The sequence below is a fragment of the Macrotis lagotis genome, chromosome 2 (genome assembly GCF_037893015.1).
Source record: "Macrotis lagotis isolate mMagLag1 chromosome 2, bilby.v1.9.chrom.fasta, whole genome shotgun sequence".
Lineage (NCBI taxonomy): Eukaryota > Metazoa > Chordata > Mammalia > Peramelemorphia > Peramelidae > Macrotis > Macrotis lagotis.
This window is the reverse complement of record NC_133659.1, coordinates 216,825,930-216,846,161: the sequence shown is the minus strand read 5'-3', so window position 1 is coordinate 216,846,161 and position 20,232 is coordinate 216,825,930. Positions and strand designations below refer to the sequence as shown.

General features: G+C 35.1%; 1 protein-coding gene across 1 annotated transcript in view; it reads right to left on the bottom strand.

The window, feature by feature from the left end:
• Positions 1 to 20,232, bottom strand: part of PRKCA (protein kinase C alpha) — a 487,054-nt gene that overhangs the window by 154,616 nt on the left and 312,206 nt on the right. The window contains exon 4 of the mRNA XM_074224747.1: positions 1,476 to 1,587. Coding sequence (XP_074080848.1) covers positions 1,476 to 1,587 — 112 coding nt within the window. The remainder of the gene's footprint in view (positions 1 to 1,475; positions 1,588 to 20,232) is intronic.

Genomic DNA, 20,232 nt, shown 5'->3' with positions numbered 1-20,232 from the left:
TGGGATCTATTTTTTAAAATTTTATTTATTTAAGGCAAGGGGGTTCAGTGACTTACCCAAGGTCACATAGCTAGGCAATTATTAAGTATTTGAGGCCAGATTTGAACTTGGGTCTTCTTGACTCCAGGACTGGTTTTCCATCCACTGAGCCACCTAGCTACCCTTGGATCTATGTTGATAGCACAGTGGATAGAGCACTGGCCTTGGAGTTAGAAGGATGGGAGTTCTACTTGTCACTTACTACCTGTGCGACCTTGGGAAAGTCACTTAACCCTGACTGCCTGACTGGCCAATAGATCCAGATGGCTCTGGAGGAGAAAGTAAGGCTGGTGACTTAGCACAGCACTCCCTCACTTAAATTTAGTCCATGTACTTGTCATGGCATCTCCCGGATGTCATGGTTTTCTTAGAGGAAGAAGGACAAACATTATCATCTTTATTCCTGAAATTATAGGTGGCAGGTGACTTTGGTTTGCTAAGCACACACACACACACACACACACACACACACACACACACACATATATAAACACATACACACACAGACGCACATATATATATCAAGCTATCTGACAAAGTTCTGTTATTTGACTAAAAAAATTGAAGAGCATCATCTTCATATATTGAAAAAGGAGGTTTGTTTGGCTCATAATTGATGAATTAATTTAATAATTCTGAAATTCAAAGCACCAGAGATTCTGTCCTTTTCAGCTTGGTTTATGATTAAACTCATTCTCTATATAAAAAAGTGGAGCTTTAAATACCTGGGGAAAAAGCCCAGTATTATCAATAGAATGAAATGGATCCTGCTTACCTCAGAGAACATATGTCTATGTCTGTAGCTCAAAAAAGTATCTATTTTTTACTTTTGTGCATTTACTAATGTTTCTGGAATGTTCCAAATGGTTTGAGTCAATAGTAAAACATAACATGCCAGGAAATAATAGTGTACACTTGTTAGCCCTATTATGAGGAAGCTAAGGTTGGTGGATCAGTTCAACTTATGAGTTTTGAACAGTAGTAGAGTGAAAGCCTAATAAATATCCACACTGATTTCAATATGGCGAGCTCTTTTTTTTAAAAATCCCCTACTGACCAATATTGTCTCCTGCACATCCTATTGGTGCTGTTGGGTTGTTTCAGTGGAGTTTTCTTGGCAAGGGTACTGGAGTAGTTTGTCATTTCCTTCTCCATCTGATTTGAAGCAAACAGGGCTTAATGACTGGCCAAAGGTCACACAAACTAATTGACTGAGGTCATATTTGAACCCATGAAGATGAATCTTCCTAATTCCAAACCAGGTGCTCTAGCCACCACACCATTTAGCTTCCCCAATGAACATCCTAAGCATTCACTAAATATATTTTTCATAACTCAATATTCCTAGAGGACTTTTTGCAATCTGCAAGTAAAGTAATTTCTTGTTTTGTGACTTTATTACCTAATAGACCCTTTGATATGAAAGAAAAACTTACTGTCACATTTCATCCCTTGATGTAGAAGTCCATAGAGCAGTGAGCCACAGTGATCACAAAATGTAGGGCTTCCATATGTGTGGATTTTAAACTTGTGCTTACTTCTGGGGTCCTAATGAGAGAAGAAAAATAGGTACCATACAATTTAATGAAGTCATATTTTTTTCTCTGTTAAACACTGTCAAGTGTACCATCTACCACTGATATAGCAGATCCATGATCTACTTAAGTGTTTATCACTCAAATATTTTCTTTTCCTCCTTCAGAATAGTATTGTGGCAAGCTTCATTTTTTTCAGATTTCATTGTGCTATTTATTAAACTCCTTTATTTTATTTATCCTTTTCTTTATATGTTTGTTCCATCATGTTCATTCATAATAGTTGCCTTACTATAGACAAATGAATGTAACATTACATACACAGTCCATAGTCTGCTTTACTATGCAGTGTCCTGTAACTCATACAAAATGGAATTTATTTAGTAATTAATTCATGCATTTGTTTGTCTATAATTGTGGTTTAACCAATAAAGAAACTCTCCATCAATATAAATTTTTTTAAAAAAGTGACATGCTTAGAGGTCTAGAGTATCACACTGGCATCTGTGCAAAGAATCAATGGAAGAGCAGAAAGATTTAAGGCATAAAGATTAATTAGGAAAACATTGCAATAGTCTAGGAGAGAGGTGAGAAAAGTTTTTTAAAAAAAGAGTAATGACCTATGAGAAGACCTGAAATGTGAGAAGGGTACAAGTGCAAAAGATGCTGTGGAAGAAGTCTTAGGAAGACCAGGTAACTGATTGTATATTTGAGTTGAGAGACAGTGAAAAAATCAAAACTATAATAAACCTCAACTGGGCATGATAACTGAATATTAAAAAGTGACATCATTTTTACAAAAAAAATTAAAAAAGTGAAATCAAAGACCTTTGCAATTATGGGTGAGAATACATGACCACTATCTGCCTAATCTGTTCCCAATCACATGCTGCTAAATGATCCTGGAGCAAGTCTCACAATATATTGGTGGAGCCATAACAGATAAGTATCACCATATTTCAATTGGACCTGCTCTGGCACAAGGCAATTCATTTACTCCATCAATTTCTCCTTTGCCCCACAACTGAATATTTTTCATATTTATGTTACAAATCTTTTCTGCTTTCCCCAGATCTTTCACCCCACTCCTTTCTTCATCCTGTAAATCAAGACTTCTAAACTTCTTTGGTGAGTCCCATGCCCTAACTCTTTGGAGTCTGCTGAAGCCTAGGATCTCTTATCAAAATAATGTTTTTTTGCCTACATTCATATTTGAAGGAAATGTTAAATTTCAGTCAGAGACTAGGGAAAATAAAAATTTTCCCAACCGAATTTGTGGACATCCTCAGATCAAAAATTGCTCTAAACATTAGAGCACAGTGCCTAATACATTTCTAAGAAAATTAAGACACAATACCTGTGTCATGATATCCCCTTTCCTCCCTTCTTTACTTCTCACAATGCTCTTGACATCATCCATTATTCTATATCCCTTTATATAAGTCTCTGAAGAGGAGGTGACCCTTCTCATCAAGGTTAAGCCCTCTAACTTCACTTTATATTCTACTTTCTCTCCTTCTCCAGCCAATTCCTTTCATAATGATGCCCAATTCTTTTAAGTTTAATCTCCTTATATTCTGACTTCTTCCTTATTGTCTACAAACATGCTTGTCTCTCTCATTCTTTTTTAAAATTTAATTTTTATCTAAAAATTATCCCCTATTTAAATGCAAAACAAGTTACATTTACTTCCAAAACTCTGAATTCTAAATTCTTTCCCTTCCTCTCACCCCACTCACCTTCAACGAGAATCATTTCACAACTCCTTCAACAGTATGTCCAATTTCCCTATATACCTTCCAACGTTGTCATTTTCTCCTTCTATCTTATTAGCCAATCCAATAGGTATAAGGTAGTACCTCAGAATTGCTCCAACATGTATTTCTCCTATCAATACCGAGTGAGGACATTTATAAAATATTTAAATTGATTGCATTGATAACCTCATCTGAAAACTATTCATATCTCATGATCATTTATCAATTGGGGAATAGCTCTTATTTTTTATAAATTTAACTCAGTTTTCTGTGTTTAAGAAATAAGATCTTTAGCAAAAGATCTTTTCAAAATTTTTATCACAGTTGCTGCTATTGCTAACTGTAATTGCCTCCAACTTTCCCCATCCACATTTATTCTATGCTCTCTCTCCTTTCTCCCTGTCCCTCCTCATAAGTATGTTGTATCTGACTACGCTCTCCCACAATCTTCCTTCCTCCAATAACCCATACCCCTTCCCCTTATTCCCTTACTTTCATCCCTTTACTCTCCTATTTTTCTCCAGGGAAAGATAAATTTCCATACCCAATTGAGTGTAATTCCCTCTTTAAGTCAATTCTATTGAGAGTAAGGCTCATTCATTCCCACTTATCTTCCCCCCCCTTCCACTCCACTGGAAAAACATTTTCTCACCTCTTATATATGAAATAACTTACCCCATTCTACCTCTCCTTTCCCTTTCTCCTAGTATACTCCTTTCCCCCCCATTAACTTCATCTTTTTAATATACCAAACCTTCAAATGCAACTCATTCCTGTTCTTGTCTATAAATGCTCCTTCTAAGTGTCCTTAATGAGAAGGTTCATATGAGTTGGCCATATCATCTTCCCTTGCAGGAATACAAGTGATTCAATATCCAAGCTCTTTATCTTTCAGAATATCCTATTCCAAGCCCTATGAGCCCTTAATATAGAAGCTGCTAAATCTTGTGTTATCCTGACTGTAGCTCCACAATATTTGAATTGCTTCTTTCTGGTTGCTTGCAATATTTTATCTTTGACTTTGGAGTTCAGAAATTTGGCTATAATATTCCTGGTAGTTTTCATTTTGGGATCTCTTTCAGGAGTGATCAGTAGATTATTTTAATTTCTACTTTTACCCTCTGCTTCTAGGCTATCAGGACAGTTTTCCTGGATAATTCTTGAAAAATGAGGTTTAGACTCTGTTTTTTTTTGGCCATGACTTTCAAATAGTCCAACAATTTTTAAATTATCTCTCTTGAACCTGCTTTCCAGTTGTTTTTTCCAGTGAGATATTTCACATTTTCTTCCAATTTTACATTCTTTTGGCTTTACTTTATTGTTTCTTTATTTTGATTTCTCAAGCCATAGTCTTCCCTTAGTTACATTCTACATTTTAAGGAATTATTTTCTTCAGAGAGCTTTAGTATCCAGTCAATTCTGCTTTTTAAGGCATTCTCCTCATTGACCTTGTGGGCTGCTTTTTCCGTTTGATTCAAATTGGTTTTTAAGATGTTATTTTCTTCAGTATCCTTTTGTATCTCCTTCACCAAGCTACTTACTTGGTTTTCATTATTTTCATGCATTTACTCTCATATCTCTTCCCAATTTTTCCTCCATCTCCAAAATCTTTTTTGAGCTCTTCTATACCCTGAAACCAATTCATATTTTTCTTGGGGGCTTTGGATACAGAAGCTTTACTTTATCTTTTTATGAATATGTATTTTGATCCTCCATCAGATTAAAGGAATTATCAATGGCTGCTTTTTTTCTTCTATTGTTTTCTCATTTTCCCAGTCTATGACTTGATTTTAACTCTTTGTTAAAGTAGAGCCCAACTTCCAGGATGGAGGATGCACTGTTCCAAGCTTTTGAGGGTTTTTATAGCTGTTTTTAGGGGAACTCACCAGGGATCTGCAAGTTCTCAATTCATCCAGGGTCTTATGAGAGGCTATGAGTACTCTCCTGACCTGTGCTCTGATCTGTGGATGACCGCAAGTATTCCTTTCTGTACTGGAACTATGAGGAGAGTCCCTCCTCTACTGAAGGCAGTAAACTTGTGCTTCTGCTACTTTTCCTGAGACTAGGGCCCCAGAATGCAACCTGGATCTGAGTATAGATGAGTAACAGTCCTGCCTCAAGGATAGCAAAGAGAGACCTCTCTCTCAAGCCCCCTTACCATCAGTGGGCTGAGCACTCTGGAAGCAGTTGTCAGGTAGCTCCCTGCTAGGTAGCTTACCAGGCCAGTTCCCGGTCCCCTGGGCCAGGTCTGCATTGAGGCTTGTGCTGTACTGGGTTTTTTGCTAACTCTGGTATGGTAGAGTTTTCTTGATGAATTTTCCAATTTCCTTGGCAATCCCTAGGTTGAATGGTCTGGAATCTGCCATCACTGCCATGGACCCAAGTACCCCATGATCTGTTCCTGGATGGCTGAAGTCGGTTTGTTCCAATGTAGCCCAGCTGCGCTGTAGACCCTAGTGTACCAGACTCTTCCCATGGAAGTTCCAAGTTGTTGGGCTAGAAAATTGTTTCACTCAGGCTTTTTGTGGATTCTACTACTCTAGAAATTATTAGAGTCATTATTTAAAGGTATTTGAAGTGGTTTCGAGGAGTTTTTATTCTGCCATCTTGGCTCTGCCCCTTGTCTCCTTCATTCTTAGAAAAAGAACATCACCAAAAACCATATTGGACCTTTGATCCGTGAGCTGCTATTCTATACCTCTCCTCTCTTTCATTGCCAAGAATCTATCTGTGAATTCTATTTCTCTCATTTAATTCTCCATTCTTTACCATCTGTCTTTCCACATTATCACTCAACTGAAACTGCTCTTTCCAAAGAAACTAAAGGTCTTCATTTTCAAACATGCTATCCCTTTCCCAGTCCTCACCATTTTTGTTCTCTCAGAAAAATCTGAGATTGTTGTTATTGTTTTGTATACTGTGTTTTCATGGTTCTCCAATCTGTTTGCCATTAGTTGGTTTTCTTTGCTAGTTCTCTATCCATATATATATCATTCCAATTCTGACTGTTTCCTGATATTCTATTCTGAACTTCTATATTTTCTCTTATGTTGATCTAATCAGCTTCCTTGGCTTTAATTATATTCTTTACACAAATATCTCACTCTCATTTCTTTCTATAAAGCATCTGCCTCTAAAATTACTCTTTTCCAAACTTCAACATTCTGATGAGGGTACCACCATCCTTCCAGTCACTCAGGTTTGGAATCTGTCTCTGGTCTAAATATTCAACCAGTTGCCAAATCTTATTGATTCCATCTCCACAACTTTTCTTGCATTCATCCCATTCTCTAGATTCACATGACCATCATCCTTATCAGGCTCTCATCACCTTTAGTTTATACTACTAGAATAGGTATTCCACTTCTCATTTCCATGCCTTTATACTTTCCATCTTCTGTGGCTAGAATATGCTCCCCCCATCACTGATATTTACTGGGATCTTCATTTTCCTTCAAAGTTCAGCTCAAGTGATATTTCCTACATATAGCATTTTCTGATATCCACCCACCTCCATTTGCTACTGCCTTCTCTTCCTTGAAATCACTTTTGTATTTATTTATTCATTCATTCATTCATTTAGTTTCTCTCTCTGTGCTTTACTGCTATATCCTTTGAATTATGGGACCTTTCCATCTTTTACTTGAATCTTTCTTTATGTGTTGTCTCCACCACTAGAGAGTAGCTTTTTGAGGGCAAGAATTGTCATATTTGTAATTTGTGACCTCAGTGCTTTGGATAAAGTGAGTGCTCCATCAATCAGTAATTCATTCTGAAAGAAAATAAATTCTCTGAGAGCAGTGACTATTGTGTTTTTGTCCTTTTAGATCCTCAGCACCTAGCATACCTGACATGGAGTAGATGTTTAAAAAAAACCCTTGCTGATCAATTGATTGATAATGAAATATTATTGTCCAGTAAGAGATGGGGAACAGGAGGATTCAGAAAAATAGGAAAATCTGAACTTAAGCAAAGCAAAATCAGAACTCATAAGAATGATATTTACAAAGAATACAACAATGTAAATGAAAAGTTCTCTAAAAGGAAGCTAAATTCTAAGAAACTAGAAACCAAAAGAGATCCTAGAAAAAAGATACACTCTCCCCCCACCCCCTTATCTTTATAGATGAGTATAGGTCTATAAGAGCAGATCTATCTATCTATAGATACATATTAATATGTATAGTTAGCTGTGGTAACTATATTAAATATTATAGCTTAAGTGTTTTTTCTGTATCACATGGAAGAGTTCACTCAGCAGGTGGTAGAATTGAAATGACTGATGTGAAGACAAAATACATATATACAAAATAAATATGTATGTATTTAGATGTGTGTATGCATATATATGCACATATAAATATATTTATATGAAAACCTCATATTAAATAGTGAAATTATGATAGCATATGGTTAGAATAAAAGGAGAGACACACAGAAATAATATGTTTATATCCAATCCCATCTTGGACACCTTGATGGCATGGTGGAGAGAGTGCTGGGATCTGCAGTCAAGAGGACTCATCTTCTAAGGTTTAAATCTGGTCTCAGACACTTACTGTGTTAACCCTGGGTAAATCACTTAATCTTGTTTGTCTCAGTCTCTTCTTTTCTGTAAAATTAGCTAGAGAAGGAAATGACAAGCCATTCCAGTATCTTTGCCAAGAAAACCCCAAATGGGGTCTCAAGTTGAATATGACTGAAACAACTGAGTAACTACAAGAGTCCTAACCACTGCAGGGAAAATACTGATGTTATTTTCCTAATACAAATTGCAGAGCTGGCAGGGTGATATTAGAATAGGGATAGAGGACTTCAACTAACCTGCCATTTTAGATCTTAAATTGTTAAGTAGATTTAGGGAAAGATACAAATTATATTTTATACTAGTCAAACCACATTAGAAATTTTGTGTTCAATTTTGTGTACTACATTTTTAAGAGTAGCAAAAACAAATTACAGAGTATCAGAAGAAGGGCAACCATGGTACTACAAAAACAGTTTACAAAAAACTGTTGAAGCAACTGCTGTTTGTCTGGGAGAAGAGATGACTTGGGTAGGGGTATGACAGATGTGCTCAAATATTTGTAAACTGGAATTTTAGAATTAGAAGGAACTTGAGGGATAATGAAATATAGCCACTCCCAGTCCACAAGAGGGCAAATTTAGTCTTTGCACAATAATAAGCACCTAAAACTGACCAAAACACACAAATTGCCTCGTTAGGTAGGTAGACTCCTTTAAGGGGGGTAAAGTATAACAGAGAATAGATGATCTTCCATAAGGAATACCATATGAGGGATTCTGGAATTGGATGGGAGATTATACAAAAGTCAGGTCACATACCTTATATATTAACTTGGATATACGTCCTAGATAGATAAAGCTTAAATTCCTTCAAATAAATGAAGTCCTGAATTTTTAACAGAGATAGTAATAATAAAAGCAGCAAGCAGTGTGTGGTATGCTAGGAAAAAGTCATAATAGTGAATCTGGAGTCAGAAGAACTTAGTTCAAATCCTAGATTGGCAGTTTACTAGCTGTGTGACCTTGGGTAAGTCACAATTTGCCCTAATTCCTGTAATCCTGTAACTCACTGACACTGCTGGTTAAAGTAGCATTCTCATTTAAACATCCCCAGTTCAGTTTTAAGCACTTTAAATAGCTTATTACTGAATTAAGACTTTTGTAACACCATGTATACTTATAGTGTGGCAAAGAATGAATAATTACATGACATATTGACACAGATACATTCATTAAAATGAAAGAGATTGGTCTAGTCACACACATAAATTCTCACACATGAAAAAAAGAGGATGAAAAATTGGTTAGTACATATGTGTTTGAGTGTTATAAGGCCATGAAATATTTCAGAAGATATCATTAAACACATGTATGTCTAGAAAAGTGGGTGGGCTGGTCATGTAGTAAGTGTGGAAAGTAAGAGGTAACCAAGTTTTGTGTTACATTGATTACCCATGACATTTAAAGGAATGAAAATTTTCACACCAATGGATGGATGTTTTATGCAAGATTTATGGAAAAATCAAAGGCAGAGTATTCCAAAAAATCTCCAAGAATCACATTCAACAGATTTCCAAATCCTTTGTGCAGTTTAGATGCAATAAGACTTTTGGGACAACCTGTAGTATGAGATGATATGAAAGAGTTGCAATTTCTGGATACCAAAGAGATCAGGCATCATATAAGTTCTAGCACATCGGAATACTCATTTCACAACAAAACAGATTTTGACAAATGTGTGACCTCTTAAAGCTAATAAGTTAGATTCCTTGGGTGCCTTATTAGAATACCTTCTAAATATCACTGTGGGGCTTGAGAGAATTAACACCTTCCTAATGAGATTACTTATTCTCATAGGAAAGCTGTGACATATACTTGTACAACTTATTAAAAAGAAGTCAAGCAGATTTTTATTTCTAGCTTGCTAGGTTATTAGGCAAAGTTTCCAAGGATGGACCATTGCTATGGTCTGTATCTTACCTTCTAGTTATCAAGTATATTGTTAAATACTTTAGAATAGAGTGATTTCTCCTGAACACTGTTCTGGCAACACAAAAGATCTATTCACAACATACTGGGTAAATGTCATGGCAAAACAGCAAACATCTCTCTAGAAGCAAGGCATAAACAGCTGGTAGGAAACCTATTAAGAATAATATCCATCTGGGATTCTTGCAATTAATTAGAAGCATAAAGCTCATAAGCAGCTCCAGACATCTTCCATACCAGCCCAGAAAAGACTCCTCAGAGTTGACATATGGAACATTGTCCCAAGTTGTGGTCAGGCAAATTACTTCATTTTTCATGAGCATCTAGGAAAGCCTCATTTGTCCTAATAATTCCATATTTACATAGTTCCTGTAAATTGTAAAGATTTTGGGACTATGGGGGGAAAACTCAATCAATTTTATATTGTGTAAAATTCTGGAACAAAGTTCAAAATTCAACCTCTGAGGCCTTCTCAATCCTGAACCTTTCTAAAAATGAGTCTTTAATTCTATTGGCTAAAAGGCAATACATTCAATGGGATGCTTCTATCTTCTAATGAAAACACTCAGATATATCCTGGCAAAAAAAAGAGTCTATAGTTTCCCACCTCACTGGGAATGATGGGTATAATGATTTACATCTTGAATGGATATATAGGAATAAGGAAATTTAGGTATTGTGGGTGCCAGGATTGGTGAGGAGTTGGCAAGAAACTGGGCTAATTATTTGTGATATTTCCTGTGTTCTTGATTTCCACATTTTGTGAGGAGTCTTCCAGGGTTGTCATTCTGTCAAATTCCCTCAGCAGTAAATTCTGAAACTTTGACTGCCAAATAAAACTCTCAACCTCAAGTAATCTCTGAACCATCTGGATTAATCTTTTGCCATAAAAATTCAAGTTGTTCAATACATGAACAACTTTTTAAAAAAAATTCTTATTTTGGTTTTATATCCCCTTCATTTCGAAATAAATATTTTATTCTTCCCTTATCTAGGGGTTCTTAATTGGGGGTCTAGTTAGTTTTTAAAAGTATAGCTTTATTTTAGTAGAACTGATTTATTTTATAAACTCCTGTATTTTATTTTATAAATAATTTTTTGTAAAATATAATATTTATATGATATATAATAAAATATTTAATGGTTTCATTAAAAATAGTATTCTGAGAATGGTTCTATTCACCAGATTTCCTAATGAGTCCATGACACATAAAAAAGTTAGGAACTTCTGCATATAAGGAACAACTCTTATAACAGAGAAGAAAAAGGGGGAGGACAAAACAGTTCAGCTCATCAACCAAGGCTAAAAATATTTGCAACAGGGGCAATTAGATGGCCTAGAGGATAGAACACTGGCCCTGGAATCAGGAGGACCTGCATTCAAATCCGACCTTGGATACTTAATAATTAACTAGTTGTGTGACCTTGGGCAAGTCATTTAAGCCCATTGCATTGCAAAAACCAAATTTCATTTATATGGGTAAATGTAGTGTTCCTGATAGCATCCAACTTCTGAAAGGGGAGGAATGTACATTTTACCATCTCTTCTTCAGGACCAAGATTGAACAGTTTTGTTCCTTACATTTACATTTTTATAGATATCATGTATAATCTTTTACTGCTTCGCCTTACTTTACTTTGTAGCAATTCAATTGTCTTTCCAACCTTTTTTGAATTATTCATACAAACCATTTATCAGGGTTTAGAAGTTCATTAAAATTAAGGACTCAAATTTGTTTAGCTCTCCCCTATGAATGGAAATTTGTTACTGCAACAAAAAAGTGCTACTTAGGAATTTGGAGGGGTGTGTGTCTATGGGACACTTGTGCATTTGATTTACTTGGGGAACATACCTAGCAATGGAATCTTCAAATCAACGTGTATGGATTTTTAAAACTATTTTCTTAGCAAGTTCCAAACTATTTCCACAGTAATTTGACAGCTAACTGTCCCATTGGTTAGGAAGTGGGACCTAGAGTCAGGAAGACTTGTGTTCAAATCCATACAGACACTTACTAGCTTTGTGAAAGTCACTTTGCTTCTGCCAACATCATCTGGGGATAATAACACCTACCTCCCAAGGAAGTTGTGAGGAACAAATGAGGTCATATTTTTAAAGTGTTTAGCATAGAATGTGGCACATTGTAAAGCCTTAATAAATCTTCTTCCTTTCCTTTCCTTTCCTTTTCTTTTTAAAAAATTTTTTCTGCATTTTTTCTTTTCCAGAAGAGTTGTACCAATTCACAGATCCGCCAAAAATGTGCTAGTGTACCTTAGTGTAGTCTTCCAGCAACCTCTCCAACATTATCTTCACATTTTTTGTGGTCTTTACCAATCTGCAGGCTACGAGGCAAAACCTCAAAGTTTTTTTGATTATAATTTCCATCATTGTTAGTAATTAGAACAATCTTTTATGCAGTTGTCAAAAGTTTGCACTTAGTTTTGGTCACTTTTCAGAAATTCTAGGCAATTTAAAAAAGTATTACTTCATGCATTATGATATTCAAGTTTTTTTACTTATGTTCTTCTGAGAGACCCTAGGATACTTAATTTGTCTCTGCTCATTAAATAAATGAAGCAGATTGTGTTGGCTTCTTCTAATAATGTTGCCTTTTGCTTCTAGCCTGTAAATATGTCTCCACGTCAAGTAATTTTTGATGCTCTAAATCTCTTTACTGTAGAGAGACTCTTCATTATGGGATTTTCCCCCTAATCTGCCAAATAAAAGCTTTAACTTAAATCATTGAAAACTAGAGGTTAAGTTTTAACTCAATAATTCCTCATTATTCTTTTATATATTTTCAACCTCAACAACACAAAATAACTCATGAAGAGATTATGACCAATGTCAGGGGAAGAAACATCCACACTCGTGCTCTTTTTTTTTTTTGTAAGGTAAATGAGGTTAAGTAGCTTGCCCAAGGCCACACAGACCGAATTTGAACCCAGGAACTCCTGACTCCAGGGCCGGTGCTTTATCCACTGTGCCACCTCGCCGCCCCACTCATGCTCTTTTAAAGTTGAAATAAGGTTTTTGATTCTGGAGAGTGATTTGGGATCATACCCAAAGGGCAATAAAAATGTGCACACCCTTTGATTCAGCAATCTACTGGGTCTATACCCTGAAAAGACCATGAAAAAGGGTAAAAACATCACTTGTACAAAAATATTCATAGCAGCCCTGTTTGTGGTGGCAAAGAATTGGAAATCAAGTAAATGTCTTTCAATTGGGGAATGGTTTAGCAAACTGGTATATGTATATTATGGAACACAGTTGTTCTATTAGAAACCGGGAGGGATCGGAATTCAGAGAAGGCTGGAATGATGCTGAGCAAGATGAGCAGAACCAGAAGAACACTGTACACCATAATAGCAACATGGGGGAGATAGTCAACCTAAATGGACTTGCTCATTTCGTCAGTGACTCAATCAGGGACAATTTTAGGGTATCTGCAATGGAGAATACCATCTGTATCCAAAGAAAGAATTGTGGAGTTTAAACAAAGTCCAAAGACTATTACCTTTATTTTTTTTTTAAAAATCATCTTCTGTAATTTTGCTATCTCTTATATTTTATTTTTTCCTATAGGATATGATTTCTCTCTCAACATATTCAATTTTGATCAGTGTATAGCATGGAAACAATGTAAAGCTTATCAGACTGCCTTATGTGGGGGGAGGGAAGCAAGATTGGGGAAACTGTAAAATTCAATAAAAATAAAAATAATAAAAAATAAAAAAATTTAAGAAAAAAGAAATAAGGTTTTGATCAGTTCAGCTTAAACTAGTTCATATTTAAATCAGGGAGCAAGCAGAAACCTGATATTAAGAATTTAAAAAAAAATTTTCTCACCCCATTCCTGAGAATATTATTCTTTATATCATTTCCTTCTAATTATATATAACTTTGATGTTTTTATTTTCAGTTTTTTATATATACATTATTTCCAGTTTTGAGCTAATATCCTACTGCCAATACAATAAAATTCTGGAATCCTCAGGGAAGACATAGCCCATAAAGGCCGAATGTAAAAGAAAATGTGTAAATTGCAATATTGAATGTAAACATGTTGAATAAATCAGGAATTCCCTTGCTTGAACCTTGATTTCACAAAGGGCTTAGATCATGTTACATCTTATTCATACCTTGATTCACTTTCCAGAATTTTACTGCCTAATCTCTCTCTCTCTCTCTCTCTCACACACACACACACACACAGACACACATACACCCTATACTTTCTGAAAGTGGAATTAGGCTGGATTAGAATTCTAATTTTAAATTTTAGAATCAGACCGAATTGACTCAACCTAGTTGAATTCAAAAACATGCTTCACTAGAATGTTGGATTCCTAGGAACAAAGTCATATTTTTCCTGCCAGAGAAAATTCAATTGACTGCCTATTGAAACATGGAGAGGTTACAATCTGCATTAATGGATGGAACATTCATGATGAATTTACTGTTCCTTCAACTACTGATGTAAAAATGGAATAGAATATTCATCTTACCAGTGAACAGGAGAAAAAATGTTGACTATAAATAGAGGCTATAAACACTGGAAAGATTGGTTTGAATGACTTTAATTTGTAATCTGGAACATTTAGTATTTGTATAAATGTTCCAGATTACAAATTAAAGTCATGCATGTGAAAATGACTTAAAGGTGCCATTATATCTAGGTTGAACCATTGTAGTTTTCGAGTTTAAGTTTATGCTTAAATTTATTTTTTAATTTTAAAAAGTCTCATGTTGGCAAGGACATGAAAATATTATATTTGAATGTTGAAAATATTTTTAATATATAAAAGTTTTTAAAAAATATTTGTAGAATTAAAATATAATAAAAGAAACCAAAAGGAACACAACATAATGGGGAAAATAACAAAAGCATAAATGACTAAAGTTTACCACAAGAAGCTGAAATTTTATTGGCAAGGGTGTGCCTTTTATTGCTATAAATTTCACCTCAATAAAATTCAGTAATTGATCTCTGAAAGCTAATTTAATTTAACAACCCACCAAAACTCTCTAAATGTAATAGGTGACCAAGAACATGCAGTCCATCACTAGACCTGTCCTTAAAATATCTCTAGCAGTTGACTAACGAAGATATATAAAAACTGATATGACTATCTAAAGTCAATACATAGACTACACTAGATAAGTAGTCAAACAAATAATATAGACCATTAGGAAATAAACCATGAAAATTTACTTTTCCTTTCTTGTTCTCTGTTTTCTTCTCTAGATTAGATAAATTCTGCCAAAAATCATTCTCTAAGGTGCCACCTTGCTAAAAATTAAAATTATGCAAATTAAAACAACTTTAAAGTACTCTAATACTCATATTGAACCACTATATTGTTGGGAAATATATTTAATAAACTAGCAAAATCATATTTAAATTTTGATAAAGCCAGATGATGGTAAGGATATAAGGAAACAAGATGCATAGGCTTCCATAGAAAGGTGATCAGGTATGTGCGAACAGCTCAGATCCATAAAAATGGTCTTGACATTCCAATTAATTCCTTAAAAGATAACAACTGAATACTGTTTTCCTGTTATGCATCCATCTATAATTATTCAGTCAATAGACATTTTTTGAAGTACATACTATGTGCCAGCTACTGTAATAAGCACTAAGGATATAAAGAAAGGGAAACGACAGAAACAAAATTTTCTTCCCTCAAGGAATTCACAATCTAAAAGGGAAAGCATATGTTAATTACTATGTACAACTAAGCTACATACATGCTAAATTTGAAATAATCAATAGATGCAAATCTCTAGAATTAAGGAGGAACAAGGAAGGCTTCCTTTAGAAAGTGGATTCTTAGCTGGGATTGGAAAAAAGCAAAGGAAGCCAGGAGAAAAAGATGAGGGAGACATAGTGGATAGCCAGTGAAAATGCTAGAAAGCAAGAGATGGAAAATCTTTAGCCTCTGACACTGTTGCTATGTTGACTCCTTGATTCCTGTTTCCTAATTCTTATTTTCTCTATCTTCTTCTTTTTAGGGACCCCACCCCCCCAATCCCAGTCTCTGTTTGATTTTTTGGTATGACCCAGCCAACATTACATCTCCCTACCATAAGTGGTCATTGCTTTTTCAGTTGTTTCCATAGCAACAGGTCAATATCTCATAAGCTACTAAAGATTCCCCTCAACAGATACTTCCTAAAAGAATGATGACCCTCTCTGCAAGCACTGCTACATGGAAGAGTAGAGCTCAGTGCTCACTACAATACTAATGGAAGCTGCCAGCCTATGTTGCTGGCCCCCATCCAAGGAGAAAGGAACTAATTCTGACAGTAGCTGGAACATGCTTCTGAGCTCTGGGCCAGCTGGCACTCATTCCCACAAAGATTTTTAGGGTCAATCAGGAATTGTCTGGATCAGATCAAACTTATTTTCTTGCTCTGTGCTTCCCTACAAATTCCCTATTCATTAATCCAAAATTTCCTACTAATCGCCAAGCCTCTTCTTAAAATCTTTCTAGGATTTGATTAAAGAAAATATATAAAAACTGAAACGAAGACATAAAATTAATTCATAGATTCTACAAGATAAGTAGTCAAACAAGTACTACAGATCATTAGGAAATAAACCATAACAGTCTACTTTTCCTTTCTTGTTCTGTTTTCTCCTCTGAATTAGATAAGCTCTGCCCCAAATAATTCTCTAAGTAAGGTGCAATAATAAAATAAGAGATCACTTTGCTGGACAATTCTGAGGATTTCTTTTGGAAGTCTTTGGGGATTCAATCCAAGTTAATATTGACATTAAATTATTACCTTAATAAGGGAGTAGGTGTCAGTTTTGAATTATTTCAATGAATTGAGACCTTAAGTCTTTACTTGCTTTGGCATTAGGAAGCTAGAATAATACTAACAATTATAAAGTGACTACTATGAATCATGCATATTGCTACGCACTTTAAAAATATTATCTCATTTGATTCACACAAAAACTCTAGAAAGTGGGTGCTATTTACAAAAAAAAAGAATAGCTTATAGATTCAATGAAGGATGAACTGACAAGAAAGGAAACCAACCTAAAAGTGCTCTCTTCATACTGAAAGTCAGCTTTAGATCAGCCCTACATAATCCTGCGTACCAACAGGACTCCATATCACCAACTTTGAGAACTACAGTCACTTATGAACAGTCCTAAAGATCAGAGGGCTCTAGGCATGAAAAATCAGGTTGTGATAGTCTTATCTGCTGTTTCTTGCTGTCAGTGATCTTGCTGTGGGGACTTCTTGGCTTCAGTATCCTGGTCTTGTTTCCCAGACCTTTCTTGTTGGAAAATTGTGTTTATGGTACTGTTTTCCTTAGAATAAGCAATTTGGCAGCATGAGACCACCTTCATTTGAATCACAGAAACTGAAAGTATCTCAATGGCCATCTACTACAACCCATATATGAAAGGATTCTTCACAACTGGTCAACAGACTGTGCTTGAAAACCTGCAAGGAGGAGGAACTCACTACTTCCTTTTTTTTAAAAAAAAATCTTTTTCCCCCAAATTCCATAACAAGAAAATTTATAGTATTCATTTTTACAAGATAGTGAATTCAAATTTTTCTCCCTCCTTTCCCTCTTCTGAAAAGGTAGGCAGTTTCATATAATTTATTCATCTGTAATCAAGTAAAACACACTTGCATAATAGTCTCAGTTGTGGAAAAAAAGAAATAGATCAAAAGTAAAAAAAAAACTAGTAAAAATAACATAATTGAAAAAAATATGCTTTGATATGCATTCAGAGACCATCAGTTCTTTATCACATGGACTATTTATTTTTTAGGTTTTTGCAAGGCAAATGGGGTTAAGTGGTTTGCCCAAGGCCACACAGCTAGGTAATTATTAAGTGTCTGAGACCAGATTTAAACCCAGCTACTCCTGACTCCAGGGCCAGTGCTCTATCCACTGTACCACCTAGCCGCACCTAAATATCAGATAGTTTTGATGACTACTGCTTTATAATATACTTCAAGATCTGATATTGCTAGGCCATCTTCCTTTGAATTTTTTAAAAATTATTTTCTTGATATTCTTGAGCTTTTGCACTTATAAATGAATTTTGATGTCATTTTTTCTAGCTTTTCAAATAATTTTTGGTAGTTTGATTAGGTAGATTTGTCCTCAGCCAAACCATGAGAAATTGATATTTTCCCAAATGTTTCTATTTGACTTTATTTGTGTGAAAAGTGTTTTGCAATTATGTTCATAAAGTTCCTGGGTTTATCAGGTAGACTCCCAATAATTTTAAATTGTATACAGTCATTTCAAGTGGAATGTCCCTTTCTATCTCTTGCTATAGGGCTTTGTTGGTCACATAAAGAAATTCTAATAATTTATGTAGGTTTATTGAACATCTAATAACTGTTAAAATTAACTATTTCAATTAGTTTTTTAATTGATTCTCTAGGATTTTTTGTTTATCATCTTCAAAGAGTGATAGTTTCCCCCCCTCTTTACCTATTCTAATTCCTTCATTTTTTTTCTTCTTTTACTGCTATGGCTAACATTTCTAGGACTATAATAATAGTAGTGGTAATGGGCATCCTTGCTTCACCCTGATCTCATTGGGAATGCCTCTAGCTTATTTCATTAGAGATCATGCTTGCTGATTGTTTAGATAGATATTGCTTTTCATTTCAAGGAATGTTTCCTTTATTCCTATTCTTTATTCTCTAATTTTTTAAAATAGGAATGGGTACTGTATTTTGTCAAATGGGTACTGTATTTTATTGGGCATCTATTGAGGTAATCTTAAGATTTCTGTTGGCTTTGTTATTGATATGATCAACTGCGATGGTTTTCCTAATATTGAACTAACCCTGAATTTCTGGCATAAATTCCATCTGGTCATAGTGTATAATCCATGTGAGACATTGTTTTAATGACCTTGTTAGTATTTTATTAAAAATTTTTGCAACAATATTCATTAAGGAGAATTGGTCTATAATTTTCTTTCTCTATTTTAGCTCTTCCAGGTTTAGGTATCAGCACCATATTTGTTTCATAAAATAAGTTTGGCCTCATTACCTCTTAAGGTAGGCCCTTTTACTTTTAGTCTATTCTGAATTCTTTAAAGTTATTTATTCATCACATTTGGTTGATGTGAATAAAGAGAAACACGAGAAAAGTTTATGTAAACCAAAGTATGCAGAACCAAGAAAAAAATACATAATCACAATAATTTAAATGGGAAAATCCCACTAGTCTACAAAATTGGTGTGGCTATGCTGTTGGCAACCGAATATCAGTTAAATCTTCATTTAGATCAGTCCAACACTATGCAACAATAGTCATTTCACTTTGAGAAATACAGTTTAGGAACATATGCCTAAAGAAATATATTTATATGAAGATATTTTCTCCTCCTCATCTCAATACCCCTTGATTATCATCCTCTACTTTCTGTCCCTTTACTGGTCTAATAATGGACCTTCCACAGGAGCACTTGAACTTTTTTCCAAGATTCATTTCCTCAATTTTATCCCCTCATTTATTCCATCCCTTCTCTCTAATTTTTAATCTCTGTCTATTGGCTTTTTTATCTGGCTGATGATGTTTGTCCTTTGTTCCTGAAAAAGACCATGATAACAGGGAAGTGATGCCATGACATGCAAGTGAATTTGACTTGAATGAGGGTATGTTGTGCAAAGTCATCAGTCTCTCTTTTTTCTTGTGAATCATCTGAGTCCAGTGACCAGATATGGATTAGAACAACTAGAGATGGACTTGGACACAGTGGGAGATGTGGGACTTTTAAAAAACTAGCTTTTTCTCAGGTCATAGTTTGATTGAGGCAACACTCATTCAGTCATTAAGTTGGGGAAGAGTGGGATCTCTACAAACACATCCAAGTTTCCCAACTTAAGAAACCTTTGCTATACATTATCATTGCCTTAAGTCATTGCTCTTTATCTCTTCCTTCTTTCACAACTTAAACTCTCTGAAGAAGCTCTTTATACTCATTGCCTATACTATCTCTTCTCTTATCTACCTCTTAGCTTTTTAAAAAAAATATCTAAGGTAATGGGGTTAAGTGACTTGCACAAGGTCACACAGCTAGGCAATTATTAAGCTTGTGAGGCTGCATTTGAACTCAGGTCCTCCTGACTCCAGGGCCGATGCTCTATCCACTATGCCACCTGGCTGCCCCTTCTTTTAGCCTTTTACAGTCCGGGTCCAGCATTCAGGTAAAACTCTTCTTTTCAAAGTTATCAATGATCTCTTAATTGATAAAGATCAATATTTTTTCCTATCCCTCTTCCACCCCATTGTCATCCTTTTGGATCTCATCTAGTGTTGCTGCAGCAACACTAACACTGAGGACAACATTTTAACACTAGATATTCCCTTCTCTGTA